This window comes from Galleria mellonella, unplaced genomic scaffold, assembly GCF_026898425.1.
Source record: "Galleria mellonella isolate WM207_F2 unplaced genomic scaffold, CSIRO_AGI_GalMel_v1 utg65, whole genome shotgun sequence".
Lineage (NCBI taxonomy): Eukaryota > Metazoa > Arthropoda > Insecta > Lepidoptera > Pyralidae > Galleria > Galleria mellonella.
Genome location: NW_026442138.1, coordinates 2,891,411 through 2,914,364, shown reverse-complemented (window position 1 = coordinate 2,914,364; position 22,954 = coordinate 2,891,411). Strand labels below are relative to the sequence as shown.

Genomic DNA, 22,954 nt, shown 5'->3' with positions numbered 1-22,954 from the left:
ACTAAATAGAGTGACGACCTCAAATACATTATAGAGTTAGTGAATGCAGATGGCTCAGGACTAGGTGGAGCAGTCTATGGGGGAGACCTATATACAACAGTGGATAGATAATGGCCGAGATGATGCGTATATCATATATATTATGATATATAAATATTCTCTATTTAATAAATCGAAAAGATTCATTTTAATATTAGAAGTATATTAATTTAATCAACAACAACTTTTTTGACAGAAGTCTTAATTATTTTTCAGGAATTTACATGTTTTTTTTTTTTAATTATAACAAAAAATAAAACAACATGTCATTAAAACGCTACGCCACAGATGTCTCTATTCGAATCGTCCCGTATACCTACGCGTCATGATTTGTGGCTACCGTTTTGACATCTGATTTCACTTACGCGTCACATTGTCAAGGGTTCCGTAATTTATTGTTATTTATGTCATTTGAGTAATATTAAGTAAAAATGTTGCCAAATATACTGTATATATATATATATATATATATATATATATATATATATATATATATATATATATATATATATATATATATATATATATTTTATATTATACACTAGATTTGAATTTTTTTTTCTGAAAGGATATACTCAAAGACGAAGAAAGAAGTACTGTAGAAATTTTTTAAAATCGGTTCAGAAGTTTAATTTTTAAATCAAACTACAACTTAAAATATGTAAATTGACTAAATAGCGCTAAATAACGTTGCATCGACATATCCCCGCTGAAGTCGAGGGTAAGAGCTAGTTAAAACTATTCGAATTTCGAACTCTTAATTCATCTGTTTGTAATCATTAACGCTTGTTTGTTGTAATTGTACACTAGTTATATCCGACGGTTTTACCCTCTTTTTTCCCTAAAGTCGCTTAAAAATATATTGCAACTATTCCAATTTACTCCCACGGGGACACTTAAACAGCAGCTACACACTAATCACGTCAAAACGGTCGACTATTTTTAACCTCCGACGCAAAAAGTGGGGTGTTATACGTTTAAGTACGTTATAAGTTTGACGTGTCTATGTGTCTGTCTGTCGCAACGTAGCTGCTAAACAACTGAACCGATTATAATGCGGTTTTTTGTTAGAAAGCTAATGTGATCGAGATGGTTCTTAGCTATAATTTATGCATATTTTAGACGTTTCAAGGTCGATGCCGATGGCTCGGGGGTTACCTAAAATATTTGATTTTAAATTATTAAACTGTTTTATTTGATTATCTACTCCATAACTTTTTATGTCTACCATGAAATACTAATTTAATTTTTAATTTTTTTAAATTTATGTGTACATTTTTTTATGCAACTTAGAATGGCAAACAAGCTGACGGCTCACCTGATGGAAAGTGGTAAGCGTCGCCTATAGACATGTGCAATACCATGGATATGACAGTATATACTGTGTCGTCCATGATATCCCTCAAGCGTTGCCATTCCTAAAGTCTAAATTGTTATGCTTCTGTACACCGTAATTTTATTGCCATATCCAATGTCAATATTAGTGAAAGCAATTATTAGCGACGAATAAATCTGCATTTTTCAACCGACTTTAAAAAAGAAGGAAGTTCTTAATTCGGTTCTATTTTTTTTTGTGTGTTTGTTACCTCATAACTCCGTCAGTTGTGAACTGATTTGGATTTTTTATTTTATCTACGAGTAAAAGTTTTTTTTTATACAACTTAGAATGGCAAACAAGCTGACGGCCCACCTGATGGAAAGTGGTAACCGTCGCCTATAGACATGAGCAGTACCATGAACATAACAGAGTGTACTGTATACTTATAGAGACATCCCATTTTTCTTTATCTAAAAGGAAGAATATATTTACAGAAATAGAAATACAAGTTTTATCAAAATCAGTTCAGTAGTTTTGTTTTTTTTTTAAATCAAAACTAAAAATAATATATACCTTCATACATCTACCTTACTCTTTACTCCTTACTCTTACCTCCTTCCGAGATTTTCCCAAGAGACTACAGCATGGGGTTTTTCAAAAGGGGGGTAAAGAGGTTTCTTCAGGGTCGGCAACGCGCGCGTAATACCTCTGGTATTGCAGGCGTTCATAGGCTACGGTAGCCGCTTGCCATCGGGTGGATCGTATGCTTGTTTGCCACCTCAGTAGTATAAAAAAAATCAGCCTTTAACTGTCCACTGTTGAATATAAGCATCCCCCTTGGGGTTTTGCTAATAGTTGTCAAAATTGGAAAGCGGATTTTAACAGGGACGCTGTTGCCCATCTCTCGGTCTCTCTTAGCCCCTTTTACGATTCGGAAATGAAGAGGTGGCCTATTCTATATCGGGACCACTATTCTCTGCTGGGGCCATATGTCAGACTGACTTAATCTACTACTAGGTAACTACTCTTTAGAGGGGGGAAAGAGATTGTTAGTAATGGAGCCAAATAGCCCCATTACTAGCAATATAGGGTACATTACACACTACATATAATAACATTCATATATCAGGGGGGAAAGGGATTGTTAGTAATGGGATCTAACAGTTCCATTGCTAGCGATATACCCTCTCAGGTCGACCTCCACGTGGTGCCCCCTGGAAACCATTGTGGTTAATTCTAGTTGAATTCGTCATGATGGACTAACTGATGGCTTTCATCCTCATCAGTCATCTATCACTGGTGCCCCACCAGTGTATACCGATAGCGCAGGTGGACTCATAAAAAAAAAACTACTCTTTACACTGTAATTACACAGAATTAAAAAAAATACAACAACAAATTTAGTTTGTTATACTTACCAACTTAGAATATAAAATGTCAATAATAAACCTGACATGTGAAGCATAAAGCTAACGACAGACTTAACATTTTATTATAGTGTAACATTCGCAACGAGCGTTCGTTACGGCGACTACTTTAAGCCGGTTATTGACCTGTATCATTTGGATGTAAACAATATGTTACAATGTTAGTATAATATGCTCCTTTCTTTTTCAGTTTTTTAACGAAACTCTTTTAATATCACTGTTATAGTATGTTGTCTTTGAATTACCTTGAAAAGGTAACGTTTATTTGACGTCTGTTCGATGTGATTACAATTTAGTTTCAATTCGATTGTAAATCAATGCGCAAGTCGACTCATCAACACTTAGCATCTTAATTACAAAAGAAATTAAGTATCAGATGACAATGAAAAGTGTAACATGATTGTACATTATTTAAATTGAGCGGATCTAAGTTGCCATAGCAACATCTCAGCCTTTAACTGACCGCAGTTAAACATAAGCCTCTCCCTTGGGGGTTTGCTAGTAGTTGCCATACTGGGCAGGCGGATTTTAAGAGGGACGCTACTGTCTATCCCTTGTCCTCCCTTAGTCGGTTCTTACGACACCTACAGGGGTAAGTGGTGGCCTATTCTATGCCGAGACCACACGGCCAATAATATGACCAACAATATGCCATAACATGCTAGTTACGAATATTACGTTTGAATTAAAACAATTTCAATCTATTACTGGTTTTTACAAAAAATGAACGAAGAACAATGAACGAAAAGATTTTTTGCTCTCGTTTTTAATACGATTCTGATGAATAATGCAGGTCAGCCGCCAGCATAATGATAGTTTGTTATATTATTGATAAGATAAATATGATATTTTATTATCTTTAAAGATAATTATATTATTACGAGTATTTATAATGTCAAGAACAAGATAAATTACAAATTGATGGATTAAATTAATACAACAAAGCATGCAAAAGGTTATAACAGAAAGGGCATAATAACTCAAAGGTCATGCATATTTGCATACATGTAATTGAATAACTTTTTTTTTTTTATATACTACAAAGGTGGCAAACAACCATACAGTCCGTCTGATGGTAAGCAGTCACTAGCTTATGGTCTGCAACATTAGGGGTGTAACGTGCGCGTTGCCAACCCTAAAACTGGTGATACAATCCCATTCATTTTATGAACATGATAGTAAAAATGTTTGAGGGAGACTTTGTACAAAAGTCGATTGCTTGGGTACCTCTGTCCCATTCGTGTTTCTACCGTGAAGCAGTTGTGTTTGCATGGCTGTGTTTCGGTTTGAAGGGTGGGATATGGCGTGAATTTACAGGATACAAAGGAATAACACCTGAGTTCTCAGGAATGGCAACGCATGGGGGGTATCATAGGCGAAACAGTACACTCTGTTATGTGCATGGTACTGCTCATGTCTATAGGCGGTTACTACTTTTCATCAGGTGAGTCGTCAGCTTGTTTGCCATTCTAAGTTGTATAATATATATATATATATATATATATATATATATATATATATATATATATATATATATATATATATATATATATATATATATATATATATATATATATATATATATATATATATATATATATATATATATATATATATTATTAAGTTTACTTGAATAAAAATTATTTTTATTTATTTATTTATCTATATACTGACTCATACGAGTGAAACCACGGGTCACAGTTAGTCATTAATACAAGATGTCGATGAAGGTATGAAAGATTATTCACAATAAAAATCAATGGTAACCAGAAACTGATTTATCACATACATCGATCAATTAAAAGATCATTAAAATTATTAGAAGGGTAAACACTGATATGGCTGATCCATAGACAGTAATAGAAGATGAGGGGTAATGGTAATACCCTAGCAATCTTGTCACCCTATCCATCTCGATTAAGCAGTCCATAATCTCTTCACCGTTGGGTATGATTTGTGATGGTGGCAGAAGGAAGCCATATTGTCCAACGTCACGAAGCTCGAATAGATAGACTATTGGAATATCAACAACGCCCTTCATAAAATCAAAGCTGGAACCGCTGACTGCATCTGTAATGAAAGATATGTGATTTTGTGACAATTGTTGTTTATTGCTGAACATCAGCCTTCTTCTTGGGAGTTTTGCCAGTAGTTGCCACGCTAGGCAGACGGATTGGCAACCGCAGTTAGGCTTTAGAAATGTTTTAAAAGGGACGCTGCTGGCTATCACTCGCCCTTCCTTGGTTGCCTCTAAAGACACCTACGGGAAAGAAAGGGATAGCCTGTTCTGTGCTGGGATCACACAGCTATTGTTTGTCTCTCATTAATTTGTGTAAAAGTGAGGTATTTTTTTTTGTTATGGATGAAAATGGAACTATATCTTCGCTTGGTCTATCAGTATCCACTGGCAAAGCACCAATGATGATAGATGATGATGATAAATGAGGATGAAGGAGGTCAGTTGTCAGTCAATTGTTGCCCATCCTGACGTATTTGTCAAGAATCAACCATGATGGTTTAGGAGGGAATCGCATGGAAATCGACCAGATAAGTTATATTGCTTAAGATATTTGTTGAAACAAAATTATTAACAGTTCCATCTCCCACATAAAGAGCTATCTTTTTTTTTTAATAGATGATAAATATAATTGAATGTTTTTTCCTTTTTTTTTTCTAATGAAATGGTAACTCTGCCTGTGATAACCAGTGAAGGACAATAGATGAAAATAAAAACCGAAGAGTAGGCCCATCCTAACAAATTGATCAAGAATTAACCACGAAAGTTCCCAGGGAAATCCGCGTGAAAATCGACCTTTTTTATAATGTAATAAGAACCGGATTAACTTACATGTATTTCAGTCGAAAAAGCTCGACTAGTTTCGGGACCATCCGGGGCCCTTAGTCATGAGCGGCTGTAACACGAGCGAGCCTGACTGCCTGATTTAATCAGGTAGTCATTACAATATAATATTTTAAATAACTGAATTCTTTCTTTTCAATACTTACACAAGATCTCAGCAGATACGCCCACTGTGTATTGAGTCCCGTATCTCTCCTTCAGCTTGTCAGCTCCACGTATTGCGATTTCATACTATAGAAAAAACATATAAAATATATAATAATATGTAGTTATTATATCAGCCGTTAACGGCCCACTGCTGAACATAGGGCTCGAGGGAGTTTGCCAGTAGTTGTCACGCTTGGCAGGCAGATTGGCGAACGCAGTTAGGTTTTGGCAATGTATTAAGATCCCATCCCTTGACCATTTAGATCCCTTATTAGCCTCTTACGACACGAAAAAAGATTTGACCCATTCTCCTCGCATAGTTCCTCCTAAAACATCAAAGCCCATCTGTGATTGCCAATTTACCTGTCAAATATAGCAACTAATGATAAAAACCCTCAATAGGTAGAGGCACAGACCTCCCTTTCACTTATTGGGGGATGTTGGGGATGTCCTCTACTGAAGATTCAATAATAAACAGTGCATGACTATTATGATACTATAAACTCAATATATTGACGCTACTTTTTTTTTATACGACTTAGAATGGCAAACAAGCTGAGGGCCCACCTGATGTTAAGTGGTAACTGTCGCCTATAGACATGAGCAGTACCATGGACATAACAGTACACACACATACTGTTTCGCCCATGATACCCCCCATGCGTTGCCATTCCTGAGGACTCAGGTGTTATTCCTCTGTACCCTGTAAATTCACGCCATATCCCACCCTTCAAACCGAAACACAATCATGCAAACACAACTGCTTCTCGATAGAAACACGAATGGGACAGAGGTTCTCAAGCAATCGACTTTTGTACAAAGTCTCCCTCTGGTACTACGTCCCATACCTTGACCGTTAAGTTCCCTTAGTCGTCTCTCAAGACTTCCATGGGAAAAGAAGGGTTGCCCATTTTATGCTGGGAGTATACAGCAAGACAAATAAGAGCAGTGTCCACTATAAAATAACACGGCGATATCTAAACTAATATTAAAAAATTGAAAAGATGTCTCCTCTTGCAAATAACATAGATATCAAACCTATTTATTGCCAATGACAATTCTGAACTGCACTTGTGAAACGACAATTAGGACTTGGGTTTGTATTGGGATCAGGTTGCAATAGTTGGTAATGTTAAGTTGCACTAATATGCATCTATCAGAACAATATGGAACTATTATGTCGCAATTTGTACATTATGTCTAGTATTTCACTTCGAAAGGGCGCAATGTCTCAATTCCAATATCTTATTGAAATTTATTTCAAGATATAACCTTTCTAATTTGACTATTTTTAATTATGATAGATTTCCTTTTTACAACACAGGAGGAAACGAGCATGCGGCTCACCTGATGGTAAGTGACTAAAAATACAAAAAAAATACTGAACTGGTTCGTAAATACACATTATATTTTAATGTAATGCCTACGAGTTAAACATACATGTATGTAATTTGGTCGAGAAAGCTCGACTATTTTCGGGACTATCCGGGATTCTTAGTTTTGAGCGACCATGAGGCGACCTCGAGTATGACTACGCGCTTTGGCCCACTGTCACAGATAAAAAATATGACGTTCGGAAATCTTTGGACATGAACAACTAGGCTCCGTAGCCCAGCCGATCGTAATTTGGTCAAACTTTCCCAATCAAATTACACGTAAATTAAACCAGTTGAAATTAATTATTACTTTAAAACACTTAACCGATTTTAAAAACTATTACACTTATAGAATACTAATATTACCAGTGAGCAACATGAAGTATAGTTTATTAAAAAAAAAAATGGTACGATATCTGATCAGATAGCTAATTCTGAAAATTTACTTACCATATCACCGTAATTTTTAGCATCCAAAACCCCTGTACCCGTTACATGACTGTAAGGTACCAGGATCATCTGCGAGAAGGAGTGGAAGGCGAAGTAGTAGATCACTTCTCCGTGGCCATTATTTTTAATGCCAAGCACATAGTTTGATAAAGCACGAGCTTCGAGTTCCGATGACGCTGTGGGTCCGGCGTAGGTCTCGCTGCAAGAATTATTCGATGCGCCGACAGCTAAAATACGAAAATAAAGCTTATGTTAACAAATATAACTTGTTTTAACAGAATGTATATATTTGCAAATTAATAGAGAACGCCATTAGGTGTTAAGTCCGTCGTATGTACGCTTACTTATGTTATATAATTGTGCATTGAAGTTACAATATCTTTAAATTAATTAATGTATAATTTAATCAATTAAAATATTTATTTCATTTACAAATTGTTTATGTTAGATCAAAGGAATTCAATTTCAATTATTTACAATATATATGTAAACAGCCAGAATATTCTATGGTTGCAAGTGTCTGCCAGACGCGTATACGAGTATATTAGTCAGGACGCTCGATGGGAGTGCGGGCGGGGCAAACTTGTACGGGTTTGACTCCAAAAAATTTATTGAAATTTGACTCCAGTTCTTTCCATTCGTGTTTCAACTGTGAAGCAGTTGTGTTTGCATGGCTGTGTTTCGGTTTGAAGGGTGGGATATGGCGTGAATTTACAGGGTACAGAGGAATAACATCTGAGTTCTCAGGAATGGCAACGCATGGGGGGTATCATGGGCGACAGTACACTCTGTTATGTCCGTGGTACTGCTCATGTCTATAGGCGACGGTTACAATTTTTCATCAGGTGGAACGTCAGCTTGTTTGCCATTCTAAGTTGTATAAAAAAAAAAACGAAAAACTGTTCAGTTACATGAAAACTGTCAATGTGTAAATAATAAATTTTTCACTGTATAAAGAACTTCTGTGAATAAATCTCTCTTCTAAACCATTTAGTTTAGATTGTACATCATTATGCTAGTATTGACAGTACTATTAAAAGCTATTTACTTTTATTTGTTGATATATTGATACTTACACATCCAAACAAAGTCAAAGTTTCTGTTCAAATCGATGCCATTACCCAAATCACTATTACCCGTGCAAGGTACATAGTTATCTGGATTCCGGTTTTTCCTCCACATTCGATTCTAAACAAATATAAAAATGATGAGCATTGTACAACGAGTGACGAAAGTTATGAAGTAACAAACACAACTAAAATGCGGAACTCCGTTTTTTTAAAGTCGGTTTAAAAAAGAAATTGCAGCTTCCTTCGTCATAAAATATAGATATAACATGAAAGTAAACTCTATTGATTGTAAAAGTAATTAAAACAATTTTGGAATTACAAAAATATTGAAAATATAAAATGAAACAAACTAAATACATACATTACTGATTCATATTTAATATAACTACTTTTTTAAATTTTAAATAAAGATTAATTTATTACCATGATTAATTATTTAAATATCATTCATTATATATATTCATTATTAACCAGAGGGAGACTTTGTACAAAAGTCGATTGCTTGGGTACCTCTGTCCCATTCGTGTTTCAACCGTGAAGCAGTTGTGTTTGCATGACTGTGTTTCGGTTTGAAGGGCGTGAATTTACTGGATACAGAGGAATAACACCTGAGTCCTCAGGAATGGCAACGCATGGGTGGTATCATGGGCGAAACAGTATACTCTGTTATGTCCATGGTACTGCTCATGTCTATAGGTGACGGTTACCACTTTCCATCAGGTGGGCCGTCAACTTGTTTGCCATTCTAAGTAGTATAAAAAAAAAATAACGCACTTTCGTCTGCAGGACTGGAATATTCCTTCCAAAAGTATACAAAACATATTGTGTAATAAGGAATAGTAAAGACCTATCTACCAATATATATCTCTGTTTATTGACCTGAATAAATAGTTGATAAAGTCCTTCTCCAAATTATACAATACTTGCATACCAAATTCCATAACGATTGATTAAACCGTTAATGTTTAGAGATAACAAATGTAAAAACTTATTTTCACATTTTAAATATTAAAGGCTAGTACCGATCCATTTATGTAATGGTCTGGTAAAAAATTATGACAAAATTTTGTGTATTGACATAGCTAAAATATTGATTTAGGTACATTTATTATCATTGTCGTCATCATCATCATATCCATCGATAATGTCCACTGCTGAACATGGGCCTCCTCCATAGACTACTGGAAACCCCATAGAAGACTGAAAGGGTCCTGAACCACCTGCATCCACTGCCTTCCTACATAATACATAATACAGTTAGGGTCGTCATTCCGTCTAATGAGGGTCGTCCTACACTGCGTTTGCCCATAAGAAGTCGCCACTCAAGAATAGAATAGAATACTTTATTTGCTTTAAATAAGTAATGACAAATTTCTTATAGAATACATAAACAGTTCCATATTCAGCTAATATTAAGTTTGCAAATTATAATTTAAGATTTTTTTTCAATACTACTACCAATGATTAAGTTACAAATCATAATCGAGAACCTTTCTTCCTTATTTGTTGCTACTTCAGTATGCTTATCCTTCTCGAATATCTTATCAAATAGTATAATTACTACGTAGTTATCTGTTGCGAAACTATTTGATAAATTTTGATATTCTACGTACTAAGGTCAGATTGGAAAAGATTGTGTTCTACAATAAAATCTACTTCAAATGTTGCAAAACTAGTTATTTTGATTTCAAAACTATACTACTAAACTATTTTTGTTAAAATTTCCAATTTGTAAGTATATACTTACAGACGGAAAATTAATTTTTCCAAATTAGTTTAAAAGTGAGGAGGAACAAACATAAAAAATTAAGAACCGAATTAAGAACTTCCTTCTTTTGGAAATCAGTTGAAAATATTCAGTTCAAGAGATCTTACAATAATAATAAGTATACTTCCAAAGAAATAAAAAAGAAATATAATAACAATAATTATGGATTAAGTATAATATTTAATAAGAGATAAAATTTCTATAAGTAGAAACTTAAATCACTCGTTTTTAAAATACGGCATACATTAATAGAACACTTTTTCATAAGTTGCAAGCTAAAATTAATCAATTTATCTTCAAGACTGACCTTTTACAAGGTAGACCACTGTCTACCATTAAATAACCTTACACCTTTAAATCCTGCTTTATCCTTTTTTAAAAGTCAATCTAAAGTAGTAAGTACAATAATTATAGAATTACAACTTACCCCAGTAAACGTGTAATCATATCCATCAGGATTTGTAACTGGGATTATGTGCCATACAAAAGTCTCAGCTAAGTTTCTTATAGCAGGCTCCTCGCTTGTTAAGAATTCTTTAATTATATAAGTGACAGTAGCTGGAGATATCCATTCCCTGGCGTGAATTCCACCTTCTATCACGCCTGTTAATGGCCCACCTGGTCTTTCACCGGCTTTCAAATCCAAGACTATGCCTTTTATTTGCCGTCCTTCATATGTAGATCCGATAGTTACTGTTCTAACTATATTAGGATATAATTCTTCCAGTTCATCAAGCCATTTATAAATTTCTTCTAGTGTATAATATTCATCCCAGGAAAGAGACCCTAGAGAAGTTGATCTCGTACCTATTGCGGGCTTCATTTGAGCATCAATTAATCTGTAAGCATAAATATTTTGTTCATTTATATCAATTTTCAAATGAAAAACATACAAATTTTGATCTAAGAATAAGAAATTACATAGAAGGAATGATAAAATAAAAACTATAAATCATATGGTTGCCTCCTTTCTTCTTATGTAAATATAATTAGTAAAAAGAGGACGAAAGATACCCAATTAGTTGCTATTTTTCTCAATTTCTCTTTCTTTCTCTATTTTACCAATCTTTCTTTTGAACTACAGAAGTAAATCATACTATGAACATTACAGAATCCAAGAAGATGCCTATTATGATGCCATTCCTATCATCTACGATGCTATACATGTTATCCCTACCCTGTAATTTTCTCCCTTTAACCAAAAAATAAACAGCACAAATTCAAACATAGCCTTTTACAAAGTTACCTTGTAAATAAATATTCTTTTGAACAGTTTTGCTACAATACAAATATATTTACTAAAGAATATAGGTATATATATCCAATGTTTAAACGACTAGCATAATTAGAAGAATTAAAATAAAAACTTACTCTTGTACATTGTGTATGCTTAACTGAATATCCATTCCTACACTTTTACTATACTGCACCAGTTCATCGGCTTGCTCTGGTGATACCATAATTCTTACATTACTATCAATTTCAATTATATCTGTCCAAAAATCATAGTTTTCTTTTCTCAAATCAGTAAGGTATTGCACTTGGACGTCTGTTTTTGGAACCACATTGTACACTTTGAAGTGTTCGTAAGATTTCGCTGCATTTGTACTACAAAATATTCCAACAAATATTACTAATATTTTAATATCCATGTCTTTAGCAACGTGTTGGATCAACAATAAATTACAGTTAAGTGTTGAAAATTATAATTATCGATTAGACATAATTATCTTCACATACTTTGGTGTGTGTGTCGTGATAAGAATATGGACTCAACGATAATCCTATATTATTGTGATAAATATTCTTAAGTACATAAAAAAATAATCTATGCAAGGTCATAAATTAAAATTCTATCCTATAATATTTGAATTTAATACGTTATCATTTTGCCATTCCATTAACGTCATTCTGGGTACGCATATCTTTCGGTAAAAGAAACCTTTGCCTGCTATTTAGTGATCCAGGCTTAAGCTTACATTCATTACTTTGAAGATTGTTGGTAATGGGATCTAATGTACCTACTGCTAACAATATAATACGAAAGGTTGGTTTCGCGGTTTTTTTGGTTACCATTGGTGAATTCATCACGATGGGGTAATTGACCTAGATTCATTTTTATCTGGATCAATATCATTAAGATGATAATCCTTCACTGTTACTCTGTAAAGCAATAGCATAGGTAGAATTACTATTTCATTTTAATCTCTAAAACAAGTAGCATAATTAAACAAGCTTACATAACATAACACCTTACAGATATTGACACCTGTACAGTCGGTAATTATTTCTGTAGTTGTGGGAAGTATATATCGTGGCGTTTTATATGAGGTATCCGGGATATAATAACACTTTGTTTCTTCAGTAACCTCTTAAATCATCCAAGATCCATCATCATCATCCAAGAGGAATAAATAAGAAATATATATATACGGACAAATCACACAGATTGAGCTAGCCCCAAAGTAAGTTCGAGACTTGTGTTATGGGATACTAACTCAACGGTACTATATTTATAATAGATACATATATAGATAAACATCCAAGACCCAGGCCAATCAGGAAAAGATCGTTTTCCATCATAACCTGGCCGGGGATCGAACCCGGGGCCTCCACGTCGCAGGCAGGCGTGTTGACCGCTGCGCCACGGAGGACGACAACAGGAATAATTCAGCTCCTCAACAATAAATTCCACAACGAAATGAGAACCAGCCACAACCAAATCTGGCCCATTGCCCGAGCCCTTTTAGAAGGGCTAAGAAACCTCGATTGTCGTTATACAAAGGTCTCTGATATCACTTACTAATAAGAATGTCTTACTCGTACCTATTATTATATTAGCCGTTACTTGTCCACTACCGACTATAAGCCTTCTCCTTAAAGGGAGTTTTGCTAGTAGCTGCCACGTTTGGCAGACGAGTTGGCAACCGCAATAAGGCTTATACAAATTTCCCATTATAAAAAGAAGTTATTTGACTATTTGTGGTAGATATTGCATCATTGTTTATAATTACTCCTCTCCATCCAAAGGTTGCCTGGAAGAGATCGCTCTTAGCGATAAGGTCGCCCATTGTTTTCTCATTGTGATTATTTCTTGTAATTATTTATATTTATAATAAGTTTACTATTGTAATCTTTTAGAGGAAACAATAAAGAGTATCGATCTATCTATCTATCTTGTCTAATTTCTGAATTTATAAACTTAGTAAATAGCTATTTTAAAAGAGATACTCCTGTTTTAGACAGCCGTAGCTCAATAAAATAAGAATACTATTTAAACACATAGATTTATTTAAATATAAATGCATTGTATGGTTGTATTTATAAAATAGATAGAAATGAAATTATTTTATATTATAATGTAATAATTACCGGTTTAACTTACGTGTAATTAGATCGAGAAAGCTCTACTAGTTTCGGGATCAATTCGAGATCCTTAATCACGAGCGGCTGTGACGCCAGCGCAAGCCTGACTGCGCGCCTGGGCTCGCTAATTAGTCGTAAGTTAAATTGGTAGTTTTTAAATTATAACATAATATGTGCCTTCGAAATTTTTAACAATAAAATTTTATATTCAATAACTAATCAAAGACGTGATATTAAACAATCATTACAAATAAAACTATGGCAGTAATAAAAATTGTATTAGATACGAAATAAGTAGCAGACGAAAAGGGTATATGGTAATATTCCATTCTTCTAGTCACTCTATCCATTTCGAGTATGAATTCCATAATTTCTCTGCTGTTCGGTATGATCTGATCAGCCGGCAGCAAAAACCCGTATACACCCATATCCCTCATTTCGATTAGGTATGTGACAGGCACTTCGGCTTCATGCTTCACCCAATCAAAACTTGTTCCGCTCATTTCATCTATAATATCATCAAATATAATTAAAGATTGTGTAAAAAAGGAACAAACTTCAACTGTGACAAAACATGTTATATATATTCTTTTTTTTTATACAATTTAAAATGGTAAACTAGCTAATGGCCCCACCTGATGGAAAGTGGTAACCGTCGCCTATAGACATAAGCAGTATCATGGACATAAGAGTATATTGTTTCGCCCATGATACCCCCCATGCGTTGCCATTCCTGAGGACTCAGGTGTTATTCCTCCGTACCCAGTAAATTCACGCCATATCTCACCCTTCGAACCGAAACACAGCCATGCAAACACAACTTCTTTACGGTTGAAACACAAATGGTACAGAGGTACCCAAGCAAACGACTTTTGTACAAAGTCTCCCTCTCTCTGGTAAAATTCATACTCATTTAAAAACAAAATTACTGAACTGATTTTGATAAAATTTCCATGGGACTAATATGTAAGTATATTTTTCAGGTAAAAGAAGAATTTTCCAAATCAATTTACAACTGACGGAGATATGAGGTAACACAGATAAAAAAATAACCTAATTAATAACCTCCTTCTTTTTGAAGTCGGTTAAAAAGTAAAATTGTTAGCGTTATCTGTTAAGTTTGATATTCCTTATTATTCTATTTGTGAATGCCTTAAGTACTTTATATTAGTCTCGATTTCGTGTATAATATAGTATATTTTATTTGTATAGTTTTAGTATGCATGTACAGAATGTCTCAAAAGAAAGGTGACATTTTTTTTGGTTATTGCGTGAACGCAACTATTCTGAGGGGCGCGGGGGGTATGTCATTCGGTAGCCTAGCTTCTCGGAATTTAGTCGCTATGGAGCGTTTCTCGGGAGTGGACCGCGCGGTGTGCGTACGCGAGTTCTACAAAAACGGTAATTCATGAAGCTAATTTCCAACTCAATGGACAAGTAAACAAACAAAATTGTCGATACTTGAGTGCAATTAATCCAAAACACAAACATCAGAAACCCCTACATTCGCCTAAAGTGACCGTATGGGCTGCAATGTCGGCGCGAGGGATTATCGGCCCTTACTTTTTTGAAGATGAAAGGGGACACACAGTTACAGTGAACTCGGACCGTTATGTGGAGATGTTAGGCAACTTCTTCGTGCCTGAACTGCAAAACTTTCCTGGTTATAACCAGAGAACATGGTTCCGGCAGGACTCACACACGTCCAACAGGTCTTTACCACGAGTTCGTGAAATTTTTCCTGGCAAATTGATATCCAGGAGAGGTGACATAAATTGGCCTCCACGAAGTCCCGATTTAACCTCTATGGACTTTTTCCTATGGGGTTACGTCAAATCTAAAGTTTATGCCAACAAACCGACTTCCTTGGTACAATTAAAAGAAATCCGTCACGAAATGGCAGCCATCACGGACTATAAAATTAAGCAATTTATTAAAAAGTAATTAAAACAGCATTTATTAAATAAGCAAAAACTTGGGTTGTAGCCTGATAGCGACTGCTTTCAACATAATAATTGTTGTGGTGAATTATTTATATTATATGTTTAATTAATCAATGAAATATTTATGCATCATTTATGTAAGTATGTATCTATGTAATACAAATTTATCTTTAGCTATTAAATTGGTTACGCAGGTTGGGTTTGTTGTACGCGTTCGTGTAGCCTAACTTCAGGCTACAGCTGAAAATCAGTACTTTGCTTTTAAGCAAAACTATCACTGAGCTGTAGCCTATTTGGGTCACTGCGACACACGTGGCGAAAACATATTTTCGTATTTCATTTCTTGTTTTATATTTAAAAAAAAATGTAAATAATTTGATTGTATAAACTCATTTGTTAATTTACATGTGCCATAAATGGGTCAAATTAAATGTTTATCTATCAATTTAAATCAAATATTAATAAGAATATAGTAACTTACACATAACATCCGCAGATACACCAACTCTATAGTTAGTTCCGAATCTTTCTCTCAATTTATCAGCTCCCCTGACTCCTATTTCATACTAAAATAAACAGAAAAATATAAATTATATATAACAATAGCATATATATGTATCGCACAACTTTAATGTAAAAAGTGATTGTTATAAAAAAAAATTATAATAATTGTCCCAAAATAAAACAAGCCATTTTTCTTTACCCGTAAGTGTCATAAGAGGCGACTAAAGGAGGGCTAGGGATGTACAGCAACGTCCCTCTTAAAAGATCTCTAAAACCTAACTGCGGTTGCCAATTCGCCTGTCAAACGTGGCAGCTACTGGCTAAATCTACCAAGGGGGAGGCTTATGTTCAGCGGTGGACAATTAAAGTCTGGTATGAGGGTGATCATAGCATTTTTTTTTTTATTTATGCAACTTAGAATGACAAGCTGACGGCCCACCTGATGGAAAGTGGTAACCGTCGCCTATAGACATATTCTGTACCACGGACATAACAGAGTATACTGTTTTGGACATGCGTTGCCATTCCTAAGGACTCATGTGTTATTCATTTGTACCCTGTAAATTCACTGTCCTATTCCACCCTTCAAACCGAAACAAAGTCATGCAAATACAACTGCTTCACGGCAGAAACACGAATGGGATAGAGGTGCCTAAACAAACGACTTTTGTACAAAGTCTCCCTCTGGTAGCATTACTGCAGTTTCATTGTACAATACTAACTGTAATCCTCGCAAGATTATGGTAACTCTAATTCGGTTTCTTTCTTGAGGATTAAAGGGTTTATGTCTTTGTACTCTGTTATTTTTAGATATATGTAATATCGGTACCGTTACAATATCTATATATTTTAATTTGTTACTTCTTTGTTTCATATTGTTTCACTAAAAATGTAAAACAACAACATATGGAAGAGGGCACTGACTCCTGAAACACAGATTTTTTCATACCTATCTCGGAAGTTAGGGACTTCAAACTATATTGTAACAAAGAGTGAAATAAAAATTATTTATTATTATTATTATACGAGTATATTAGCTCCACTGAAAATTGGTGGTGGAAAAATCATCACTCGTTTCAATAATGCCTATATCGGTCGAATAACTATATTCATGTTGATCGGGTTTGTCATTCTGATATTGTATACTTGATAACTGATATCCCATATATCCTTAATTAGCACAATATATAATATGTTTGTATATATATATATATAATAGTAAATAAGTGTATATAATGAGTAGGAATATATATTTAACATTATTACATGTATCATATCTCTATATTAAGAAATAATAGAATTTCATTGTGCCTCCGATCAAACTGTTTATAATTACTCCTTTTATAATTACGTCCAATGGTTGCCTAGAAGAGATCGCTTTTAGCGATAACGTCGCCCATTGTTTTCTCATTGTGATTATTTCTTGTCATTGTTTATATTTATAATAAGTTTACTATTGTAATCTTTTGGAGGAGAACTATAATATATAATTATTGCTGTATATTATCCACTCGTAATAATTTCACTGTCATATCCTACTAAACAAGATCATGCAAGTGAAGTGCTTAGTGCATAGCGGAGACTCGAGTGCGACAATGTAAGCGATTTCTTACATTTTCTCCCTTACACTTCAAGATATCATCAGACTTTTACTTTCTACTGCTGAACATAGGCCTCCCCTAAAAGGAGAATTTTGCCAGTAGGTGCCACGCTCCTCTGAGGATGTGTCGGCATACGTAGTTAAGTTTTGGTAATATTTTAAGAAGGACGCTACTGCCCAACTTTATGTCCTTAAATTCTACTAATCGCGTCTTATGATACCCACAGGAAAGGAAGGGGAAGGCATAATATATGTTTAGATACAAAACTCACCATATCTCCATAATTACTTGCTGTCAAGACACCAGGACCACTAACATGACTGTACGGAACCACAACAAGTTGGCTGTACGAGTGGAAAGCAATGTAATAAATAAGATTATGTCTGTCCTTCTGTAGATGTGAGACGTATTGTGCAATGGCTTGAGATTCCGGTTCGGAGAAAGGTTGCGGACCAGCGAAGGTGTTAGAGCAGGGATCGTTTGATGCTCCAGTGGCTGAAAAAATAAACGATGCAGAAACTAAGTTTAGCGATCCGAAGAGACAATGCTTTCTACTTAAAGAAAAACTAGAGTATTTACTTGGGTACGCTGGCTCGATACGGTGCGTTGGGAGACTATTAATATTAATTATTATTTTTTAAATTTTTACAGAAATTGACATCTCTTCTCCTTAAGAGGGGAGATATGAAAACTAACCCCCGGCAGAAGGATATTCGGTCGGGGTTCGGGACTCCAGGGAGAGAAACTGGCGTACAATGTGGGCAGGCTCTAAGAGGTGCTCTTAGAGCCTGCTTTCTATAAAATTACGAAAAAATTACGATGGGCTTTCTGCATCTTTCCCAGGAGAGAGCCGCCTCGCCGTCTGAGATGTTGTTCCAGCCTAGTTGGAATAAGGCCGACTTTTTGTCGTCACCGACAGAAAGAATGGAATGATTTTAGTGGACGCCACCCTCCATATTTCGGTGCCTCGTTAGCTAAATCGAGATATTTTCTCGTTTTCTCAATTTCAGCTTTCACAAGGTTCTCGTCATGCAGTATGGCGACATCCATTAAAAACACCCTCGAGAGTGCCCGATCCATTATCACGACATCAAGAACTATCCTGTCCGTAATGATGGATTGGTCCCAGTAGAGCCTGACACTGTCGCTTTCGAGTACCAGCTGGAGCTCGTACTTATAGTACGACATTCTCTCATTCGCGGCGCCGTATTTCAAAGCTAACACTTGGTGGAGAATTTTGACTACCAGGTTGTATCTGTGCAATTAATCAGTGTTGGCAAGAGCTAAACAACCCGAAAGTACCTATTTGAGTGACTCTCTGGGATGGCGACATGCCTGACAGATGTCCTCAATGCCATTCTTCAGAATGTGCTTTCGGTAATTGTTCGTCTTAATCATCTGATTCTGTATTGCAGAGACAAAATCCTCGGTTTCTCTGAAGAGATCACCGAACAGTAGCCAGTCAGTTTGTCACATTCTATGACCTCTCTATGCATATCTTCGTCTCTTTTCTCCAGACAATATGTCCTGAGGCTGTTAATTTCGCGGTTGTGCATGGTCTTAATGATTAACAAGCCCTTCGTGTTATATACAGCATGGTGATTGACGATTTCAGGTAATACATTCTATGGAGGATCATAGTTGTGCAGACTCTCTAATCTAGGGTTTCGAGATCGGTTTGAGACCATCTAAGCATGCCAAAAGTGTAAAGGAGACGAGTTCTTACTCGTCTCCTTTACAAGCTCGGACTTCATTGGCGCCCGACAAGGAACTTTTCAGTATTCTTGTAAAGTGCGTAAAGGAATTGACGCTAATATAATTAAATACAAAGAACGGCAAAAAATACAATAATTAGTGTTCCTTTGAAAAAAAAACGTTCTGGATAATATTATATTTTTTATACCATAAAGTTGGTAAACAAGCATACAGACTGATGGTCAATGATCACTGTTCCCTATAGACGATTGCAACATCAGCTATATCACGTGCGTGCTATATCACATTACTGACCCTGAAGAAACCTTAGTACAGAGTCTACGAATATATTTAAAAGTATCAGTAAGCAAGAGTCGGCGCATTGCACGTGTTACCCCTAGTGTTGCAGGCGTCCATAGGCATCTGTAATCGTTTACTGTCGGACGAGTTGTATGCTTATTTGCCACCTTAGAGGTATAAAAATAAGTATACTTTAAAGAAGTCCATAACAAAGAACTTACACATCCAAACGAAGTCAAAGTTTCTGTTGAGATCGACACCATTGCTGTTGTCGTCACCTGTTGAACACGAAGTGAAGTTGGCCGTACTACGATTCTTTCTCCACATCCTATTCTGAAAATAATAATAATTAATAAAACAATTATTTCAATTTTAAAACTAAACTACTAAACCGATTTTGATAAAATATCTATAGAACCAATCTGAAAACATATCTTTTTAGATAAAAAAAAATGATAATTAGAGTTATATGATGACAGTAAATATAATATATAATAGTAACGTTAAAACTTGTATTTTATTAAACAACCGACTTTAAAATAAAAGAAAGAGGTTCTTTCAATTCAATTGAATAGTCGAAAAAAATTAACTGGTTTATCCATGATTGAAGATGGTATTTATTTTATTTTTTTAACGAAATATACTTGTTTCACTTACATCAGTGAATGAATAAGAATAGCCATCCGGATTAACAACAGGGAATATGTGCCATTCAAAGTTCTCCGCCAGAAATCTGACTTCAGGATCTGTACTTGTCAAGAACTCCTTAATAATCCAGGTCACGGTTGCTGCTGATATCCATTCCCTGGCATGGCATGTACCTTCTAACATACCTCGGGGAGGATATGTAGTCTTTTTATAATCTATTATTATGCCTTTAATTTCTCTATTCTCAACAGACCGTCCCATTACGACAACTTTTACTATATCAGGATAGGTTGCAGCCAATTCATCAAGCCATGAGTAAATCTCTTCTAGAGAATGGTAGTTATCCCAATCAAGAGAAAGGAATGCTGAGGAATCCACACTCCTTCTTGTAGAATTCAACTGTTCATTAATAACTCTGAAAAATATTATTTACCTAACTATACTTTTGTAGTTTTTAGATAATATTAGCTCTTGGTTGCAAATAAATAAGGTCCATTGTACCGTGCAAGGAATGGACAATCATTACTAATATTACAAACTTGCTTTCTGCTTCCTACTACGTAATTTCAGAAATAGGAAAACTAATGAAATATAGCACTTTTTGATGTTATATCAGAATAAAACATACATTCGTTTTTAAATTAGTTTTTCAAGAGTACAAAGAGGGTTGACGTAAGGCAGGTGGCCGGTTGTAAAACTAAAAACCAAGTCTTTTTGTAATATGGACAAAATCATATTACGCCGACCCCAAATGATTGGGATAAGGGTAGGAAGATGATGATGAACTGTGTAAATTGCATCGAATTTTGTGAATCCAAGTTTCTGCGTAATCCCGTAACAAAAATACAACAGACGAACAGGCAAAATTTCTAAAAATATTGTTTTGACTTCTATTGCACCTATTTAAACCCCTCACATCATTTTTTCTTAAATAAGTCCTATTTACAGACATCGTCTAGTTACAAATGTGAAATGGTTTGTTTCCTGGTTTCTCATAACACAGTTCTTAGTTTGAGAACCATGTTGTTGCCACGCTTAGCAGGCGGATTGAAAACCGCAGTCAGGCTTTCGTGATCTTTAAAGACGGACGCTGCTGTCCATCCCTCGAACATTAAGTTCCCTTAGTTGCCTCTGACGGCACGCACGGGAAAAAAAGTGGAGGCCCATTCTTTGCTGGGACTACACTACCATAGATATGATTATATTGTACCTATTAATATAGTACTTTGAGCTAGAAACTGTCTTTTCAATTCTAGCTCCAGGTATAGCTCAGCTGTACTTGGAGCTAGAATTGAAAAGACAAACTTTTAAGTAGCCACTTTCATATAAATTTTTCTTTTAATAGGAGTATACGAAAAGACACTTTAATACAATTGACTAAATTTCAAATTTTAATAATATTTTAAAAACTTACCTTTGTAAGTCATCTATAAGCAGTTCAACATTGAGTTCAGACTTGTTCAAACGTTCCAAAAACTCGGATTCCTTCTCTGATGACACTGTTATCCTAGAATCTTGATTTATAACAATATTATCATCCCAAAACTCTGCAATACCATTTTCCCGGAGAAGAACTAAATCATCTAACTGCTGTTGTGTTTTAGGAACTGTTTTATACACTTTATATCCTTCATAACTCCTTTTAACTCCTACTACTAAAGTTAAATTTACTAGAAATATAAAATATAAATTAAAATTCATTATAATAGCTTTACGACGCTCGTTTAAATGTGCTACTTTTGAGATTGATAATAATTTATATCTATCGATTAGAGTCATTAAAAAGTTTGTGATAAGACTAATCAATGAAAGTGGAAGCGATAATGATAATTTAGATATGGTAATACCATCATCGTCTATATTTATATTAGCTGATGATTGTCCAATGTTGAACAGGTCTTCCTCAAAAGGGAGGTTATGCCAGTAGTGGCCATGCTTGTCAGGCGGATTAGAATCTACAGTTAGGTTTTTGGTGATATTTTAAGAGAGACGCTGTTGCCCATCCCTCGATTATTATTAAGATTTATATAATAATGGTAATACAATAAAAGCGAATCATATTCAAATTGTGAAACGGTTACAGATTCGAGCCTTGATAATAGGCTTCAAATGTCTATGTTTTTACTAAAAGGAATTTCCCTTTAAAATATTAATGAATAAATAAAAGGGATGAAGCTTTTTAGTGGCCCAAAATAATGACTCGGTAAAATGTGGGGCATATACCTATTTTACCGAGCATTTGTTTTCAATGGATGGTAATGAAATGGCAATCTCGCCTGCGCTAACGGTATACGCTTGCGGGGCACCAGTGAGGGGTGATAAGTGAGGATAAAAGGGCAGCTCAGTTAGCCTATCGTGATGAAAACACTTGGGATTCAGCACGATAGTTTCCAGGGACCATGTGGAGGTCGACCTGATAGTGTATATTGCTAGCAATGGGAC

The 22,954-nt window shown here is 35.0% G+C and overlaps 1 protein-coding gene across 1 annotated transcript; it reads right to left on the bottom strand.

Moving 5' to 3' along the window:
- Positions 1-4,547: 4,547 nt before the first annotated feature.
- On the bottom strand, positions 4,548-22,255 carry LOC113520958 (uncharacterized). Its single transcript, XM_052900751.1, has 12 exons — positions 21,927-22,255; positions 20,522-20,927; positions 20,086-20,197; positions 18,141-18,364; positions 16,246-16,330; positions 14,061-14,329; positions 11,827-12,155; positions 10,883-11,294; positions 8,694-8,805; positions 7,618-7,844; positions 5,791-5,875; positions 4,548-4,854 (listed from the first exon to the last, which is right to left on the bottom strand). Exons 1-12 carry the CDS (start codon positions 22,211-22,213, stop codon positions 4,583-4,585), a joined length of 2,820 nt encoding a protein of 939 aa, XP_052756711.1. The 5' UTR covers positions 22,214-22,255; the 3' UTR covers positions 4,548-4,582.
- Positions 22,256-22,954: the final 699 nt, after the last annotated feature.